Raw genomic sequence first — 7,181 nt, 5'->3', positions numbered from 1 at the left:
GATGGGTGTGTATTACCTTATGAACTTGATTTACGACTTAAATAATGAAGAGTATAGTGTGACCCTGACGGTGAAAGGAAAAGGAGGGACTGTTAGGAAAATCTCATTCCCGAACTATTGTAACAATTACTCTTTAGAGTATGAAATTGTATGAACTTTCTTAAGATATACAGCATTTCTATTGTGTACTGCATAGCCGTGGTTCAGTCAGCATGACTACAGGACCCAGCTCATTGTCGGGAGCAGAAGACAGCCCCCAGCCTGAAGAAGAAAGGATACTCCAGCACTGCCCGGATGACGCCAGCCTCCCAGCCCCTCTGACACCCCTGTGACACCCTCCCCTCATCTGGCATCAGAGATAAGGAACTGCAGCAAGACCGACGCCAGGGACGTCTCCATTAGGAGAGCAGCAGGTGGATGATGATGCCACAGCATGAGAGTTGCTTTGCCAAACAGCAGCCTGTGTGTGCGTGTTAAGTAGCGATCACTCAAATTGTGTTGTACCTGAATGCTCTAAAGGTATAAGAACCATGTGTGAAACTGCATTTGGGGTGTCCCAATTTGACTGGGACCACTCGTGCTCGTGAACAGAGAATCACTCGTGTAATTCCATACTTTGTGTCCCAGTCTCTCTCCTGGGACAGCATGGGCAGTTGGAAAGTTTTCATGATGTTATCCTCGAAGGCCGAGAATTGTCCCCAGGGGTGGCCCAGAAGGCACTTGACTGCCTTTATGGTGCTGTCCTCCCAGGCAATGATCGTTCAGGAAGGACTCTGACTGAAACCATGACTCGAATAGGACTGCCTCAAGAACATGAGAGCGATGTGCCATCCTCCCCTATGCAAGATGGTCCCCCTTTCGAGCCCAGTCGAAAGGAACAGGTGGTTTGCAAACTCTTTTGGGCAAGGATTTCAGATGCTTGTGCAATGCCTCACACAACTGTGGCCTGGGCACTCATAGACAACACATACCTGATCATTTCCATAGTGTCAGTGTCAGTGTGTGTGCCTTCGGAAACCATGCACGTGCTAACAAGCAATGGGATTTGGGTGAGTGGCGTGTATGTACAGTGAATATGAACTACAAATTTATACCCTTGTGAAGGCAGGATTTCAAAAGTTTCAAGCAAAGTCCTTACTGTCAAAAATGCTGAGTTTATTTTTTCTAAGCTAAGAATAACCTAGACTTTCTTTCTTTTAAATAAATGCCCTTTGTCCCCCATTCCACTCTTCCTTGCCCAGCAAGACTGCAACCTGCTGCCTCCTGTTCTGCGGGCCCTGAGCCATCCATTGCATAACGGCCTTGAACATGGCCCCCTCTTTCCCACAGAGCTGCTCCTTCTGCAGGACGCGCTGGAGCTCGTTGACGGAGAGCTCCAGAAACTCTCTCGACACCCTGGTCACCCCCTCCAAGTGATGGGGGATGAAAGCATGGGCGTCTTCTCGCAGGTCAATAATAAAGTCAATAATAAAGGCAGTAGTAATACTCGGTGAATCTCCAGATGCCGACACAGTTCTCCAAGCACAGCTGGGACTTTAAGAACTCGCAGCACAGTCTGACGATGCCCATGATGTTGACCTGCTCAGCCGCTATCAGCAAACATTCAACGTTGATGGCCTTGATCGGTACTGTGCCGGTGTAGGCGTACTTGGTAATGAGCCGCATCATTTCAGGTGAAGTGCCGGGGATTTTATAGACATCGTTCCCGGCATTGCTCCAGCGGGTGGAAAACAAAGCCCTGAAAAAAGCAAAGCAGTGCTGGGGAAAAAGCAGCTTTGCTGCATTAAACCCAGACCCTATTATCCCCTGTGCCTCCTTCCTGGGGCACCAATTTGGGCACATGCAGTAGCCACGCTGGGAGGCCATGGGGTTTATTAATTCATGTGTTACGAGCTGGTTGTTTTAACAAGGAGTCACCGCCTCCGGCTGTGCACAGAGAACCACAAGGCCAGTGCTTCCCTTGCTTCAACAAGACCACCAGAGAATGGCGCTGTGTGGGGAAGGAACACCTCCTGCCCCACGGCAGACAAGCCCGGCTGGCCACGCTCCAGCCCTGCACCGCATCGGGGGGTTCGTCAGACACCGCTTCCAGCGCTGCTGTGAGATCTTGGGTTGGGGATGAATTCCGGTGTCCAGGGAGGCACCAGGACTGTGGGGAAGTGCTGGAAAAGAGGTTCAGTGCCGAGGGAAGCGCTGGAGAGACACTAAGGCAGCGTGACACAGCCTGGGAAATGCTGTGTGTCCCCATCCCCTCTTGTTCCAAGCACTGACCTGAACTATTGACTGCAGCTACAGAGGATGTTCTTGTGAGCACTGAACTCAATGCCATCCACGCTGATAACCACATCGCAGAGTCTCTCCTCCAGGCAAAGCTCACTGAAGACGGTGCAAAGCACAGCACTCGTCTTCCTCTCCCTGGGTGAGGATGAGTGTCGCTGGGAGCCAAGCTATCGCTCACGTCACAGCCTGTGGCAGTGGAAGGTGCTTCTCCTGGAGGTGCTACAGCGCTTTGTCTGTGCCCTCCCTCCAATATCGTCTCCCAACCCCTGCCTGTCTGGTGGCTCTGGAATGTGCCCCAAAGTGAAATCACAGGCGCAGGGGTGACCTGGGACCGGCTGTGAGCCCCCTTGCAGCTGGTGCTTTACCTCCACATTGACTCATGGGTGGTGGCAAATGCTCTGTGGGGGTGGTTACAGCAGTGGGAGCAGAGCAACTGGCAGTGCAGAGGTAGACCCATCTGGGCTGCTGAACTGTGGCAAGACATTGCTGCCCAGATAGAGAATCTGGTTGTGAAAGTACATCGTGTAGATGACCACGTACCCAAGGGTCAGGCCACTGAGGAACATCAAAACAACAAGCAGGTGGATCAGGCTGCTAAGGTTGAAGTGGCTCAGGTGGACATGGACTGGCAACGTAAGGGTGAACTATTCATAGCTTGGTGGGCCCATGACGCCTCAAGCCATCAAGGAAGAGATGTGACATATAGATGGGCTTGTGACCAGGGGGTGGACTTGGCCACATTCACTATTGCACAGGTTATCCACGAATGTGAAACGTGTGCTGCATTTAAGCAAGCCAAGCTGTTAAAGCATCTTTGATATGGAGGACGTTGGCTGAAATATCAATATGGGGAGGCCTGGCAGATTGGTTCTATCACACTCCCTCAAACCAGCCAAGGCAAGAACCACATGCTCACAACGGTGGAAGCAAACACCTGATGGCTGGAAACACACCCTCTGCCCCATGCCACCGCCCTGAACAACTATCCTGGGCCTTGAAAAGCAAGTCTGATGGCGACGTGGCACCCCAGAGAGAATTGAGTCAGACAGTGGGACTCATTTCCAAACAGCCTCATAGACACCTGGGCCAAAGAGCATGGCATTGGGCGGGTGTATCACATCCCCTACCATGCACGAGCCTCTGGGAAAATGAAACAATACAACGGACTGCTATAAACTACGCTGAGAGCCATGGGTGGTGGGACCTTCAAAAGTCGGGATACACATTTAGCAAAGGCCACCTGGTTAGGGAACATTTGAGGATCTGAATATGTTCGGGAAGACAGTCTGGGTTATTCCTGACACAAGCAAAGGCAAAACTATCTGTGGGATTGCTTTTTTTAAGGCCCTGAGTGCACTTGGTGGATGATGCAGGAGGATGGGGATGATCGATGTGTTCCTCAAGGGGATTTGATTTTGGTGAGAATGGCCAATGAATCAAATGATATGATATTTATTGTTAAATTACCACTATATGTCATCACTGATACGGTTGCTATATGCTCTATCTATGGCATTGCAGTGAAAGTGACCTAAATTAACAAAGAATGAACTTTGATGAAACTGAGCAAAGTGCAGAAGTGATGGAACCAGAAGTGGCTGCAGTAACTGGCACTCGGGAATTGTCTTGAGATCGACATCTTCAACCCACAGATGATGGGCATGGGCCCTGCCGGCTACACCAGCTGCGAGCTCCAGATGCAGCACGCAACAATTCAACATCACACACCACGTCTTCTGCCAGGAAAGACAGTTACAAGAGATGGAGCCCAAAGTCATGGACTAAATGAACTCAAGGGACATTTCAGTGGGATGGGCCATGGACTAAGGGAATGATATCTGTGTGCATATATACATATATGAAAGACAGGAAAATGGTGGTGATTTATGGAAAAGTGTAAGACCTGGGCATGAGGTAGATGGTATAGAATAAGGGGCGGACGCTGTCCTGGTTTTGCCTGGGATAGAGTTAATATCCTTCCTGGTAGCTGCTGTGTTTTGGATTGACTATGAGAATAACATTGTTAACTCATATTGTTTTAGTTGTTGCTGAGTGATGCTTATATTAAGTCACGGACATTTTCAACGTCCCGTAGAAGGTGGGGGGGCACAGACAAGACAAGCTGGCCAAAGGAATGTTCCATCCCATAGCCGTCATGCTCAGTATATAAATGGGAGTTGGCTTGGGGGAAGGAATCGGTGATCACTTCTCCAGACAGGCGGGGCAAATGATCATTGGGTGGTGACTGTAATATATTTTACATCACTTTTTTCTATATATACTTATACTTATACTTATACTTATACTTATACTTATTATTATTGTTGTTGTTACTGCTACTGCAACTGCTTTTATTTTCTGTTACTGTTCTATTAAAAAATATTTATCTCCGCCAATGTTTTGTTTTTCTCTGTTTTTCCCTTTTCTCGCTATTCTACCTGAGACATCCTGTTTCATATAAGAGCTGTTACCTGACCGGCCACATCTGACTCAGTGTTGTGCAAGGGTCAGACCCAGTAGGATCAAGCCCCAACACAAGTAGTATAAACCCAGAAAAATATCAATCAGCAGGGTTATGACAAGAGAAAAATTAGGGTCATGATCTAAGATATGCCCTGGGCAATGTGCAGCGAAGGGGTGGCAGGTTATTGTCGGTGAAACAGCGTCCATTGGGCTTGTTTCGATAGGGCATGCTTGAGCTCCTGGTTCCTCATGCTGTAGATGAGGGGGTTCACTGCTGGAGGCACCACCAAGTACAACACTGCCACAACCAGGTCCAGAGATGGGGAGGAGATGGAGGGGGGCTTCAGGTGGGCAAACATGGCAGTGCTGAGAAAGAGGGAGACCACGGCCAGGTGAGGGACACACGTGGAAAAAGCTTTGTGCCGTCCCTGCTCCGAGGGGACCCTCAGCACAGCCCTCAAGATCTGCACATAAGACACCACAATGAAAACAAAACACCCAAAGGCTAAACAGACACTAACCACAAGAAGCCCAACTTCCCTGAGGTAGGAGTGTGAGCAGGAGAGCTTGAGGATGTGGGGGATTTCACAGAAGAACTGGTGCAGGGCATTGCCCTGGCAGAGGGGCAGTGAAAATGTATTGGCCGTGTGCAGGAGAGAATTGAGGAACCCACTGCCCCAGGCAGCTGCTGCCATGCGGACACAAGCTCTGCTGCCCAGGAGGGTCCCGTAGTGCAGGGGTTGGCAGATGGCAATGTAGCGGTCATAGGCCATGACGGTGAGGAGAAAATACTCAGCTGAAATAAAAAAGAGAAAGAAAAAGAGCTGGACAGCACATCCTGCATAGGAGATGGCCCTGGTGTTCCAGAGGGAATTGGCCATGGGTTTGGGGAGAGTGGTGGAGATGGAGCCCAGGTCAAGAACAGAGAGGTTGAGGAGGAAGAAGTACATGGGGGTGTGGAGGTGGTGGTCGCAGGCGATGGCGGTGATGATGAGGCCGTTTCCCAGGAGGGCAGCCAGGTAGATGCCCAGGAAGAGCCCAAAGTGCAAGAGCTGCAGCTGCCGTGTTTCTGCAAACTCCATGAGGAGAAACTGTGTTATGGAAGTGCCGTTGGACATTTGCTGCCTCTGGGCAGGGGGACCTGTCCAAGGAGGAAAAGGCAGTGACAAACCGGGAGAGACTTCTCTGTGGAAATCCCCATGCCATTCCTCACAGAAATCCCCCTCCCACAGCTGAATGAGGAATGACCCAGCTCATTCCCAACCCCACAAACTCAATGACACACTCCCTTATCAGGGAAAATACTACTCCCTCACCTACATTCCATGAGGACATGTCTGGGGCAGGACTCCCAGAGTCAGAGGCAGAAGAGAAGCTGACCCGCACCCCCACCCCAACTCCTGAGATGCAGAGTTCAACAGAGGGGTGGGGAAACGAGGAGAAATGCGTCTGAGCTCTGAAAAAAGGAAGTAAGGAGAGCGATTCAGACAGGCGTGCGGTGAAGCCTTCTCCTCAGTGACAGTGTCTCCAGACAGAGACACTGCAGGGCACTTGCTTTTATGTTGTGCATCACTTGTAGGACACAAACACTTCTCCTGGACTGGAGGTGCAGCTGCCGAGAAGGCATCTCGGGCTCTGGACCCTGTGGCTGTGAGGCGGGCGGGAGAGGAGAGCAGAGGCTTCCTGCCGAGAAGTTGTCTGAAGGTCAGGGGGCGGCAGGAGGTGCCGGGATCCCCCCTGCCTGAGCACTTCTGGCAGCAGCTCCCTCTCTGTCCCTGCCTGTGTCTGGGCTGCCAGGAGCTGCCCCTGCCTGGAGCTGCTTCTCTGCCGCCGGGTCTCCTCCCTGCCAGTGCCCCAGAGCCCATCCCACCCGCTGTGTGCTCAGCTCTGCCCTGCAGACCCCTCCTGGCAGCACAGCGCTGCACGGGGGCATCTCTGGGTGTGCGGGGGCTCAGGAGGGGTTCAGGGAAGTACTATCGAGAACGGGAGTCTCTGTGCCTTCTCCACAAAGGAGAAATCCATTCCCACCACCCACTGCCCACCCAGCAGCAAAGAGGAGAAATCCCACAGCACAGACTTGTTCCCCTTCAGGGGAAAGGTGCCTCAAAGTCCGTCTTCAAAAGGACTCTGTGCAAATGTCCTGGGAGTGATGTGGATCTGGGAGCAGCCCTGACCCACACAGGTCCATCTCAGCAACAGAAGGCATCTGCCTTGCTGGCAGTCACTCCTTCCACCCACTGCTTCTCCCCAAAGAAGCTCCGTGGGAACTCCCTCGGCAGGCGGAGAGCTGACCCTGGCAGAGTCCCTGCCCCGGCACACAGGCCCCGGGGTGCAGGGACCCTGCTGGCAAGGACAGCCCTGCCCACCACTGCCTGCACACCCCTACGCACACCTCCACAACCATCCCCGGCAGAAGGCAGCCCTCGGGCCCAGTCCCT

At 51.8% G+C, this 7,181-nt stretch overlaps 1 protein-coding gene across 1 annotated transcript; it reads right to left on the bottom strand.

Annotated features, from left to right (window-relative positions):
- Positions 1–4,925: 4,925 nt before the first annotated feature.
- Positions 4,926–5,861, bottom strand: LOC309685497 (olfactory receptor 14A16-like; the record flags this gene model as incomplete). Its single annotated transcript, XM_082501259.1, has 1 exon — positions 4,926–5,861. The coding sequence occupies one exon, from the start codon at positions 5,859–5,861 to the stop codon at positions 4,926–4,928; it is 936 nt and encodes a 311-aa protein (XP_082357385.1).
- Between the last annotated feature and the right edge of the window lie 1,320 nt (positions 5,862–7,181).

The sequence above is a fragment of the Vanellus vanellus genome, assembly GCF_965231255.1.
Source record: "Vanellus vanellus genome assembly, contig: HAP1_SCAFFOLD_76, whole genome shotgun sequence".
Taxonomy (NCBI): domain Eukaryota; kingdom Metazoa; phylum Chordata; class Aves; order Charadriiformes; family Charadriidae; genus Vanellus; species Vanellus vanellus.
This window is presented reverse-complemented; position numbering and strand designations above follow the sequence as displayed.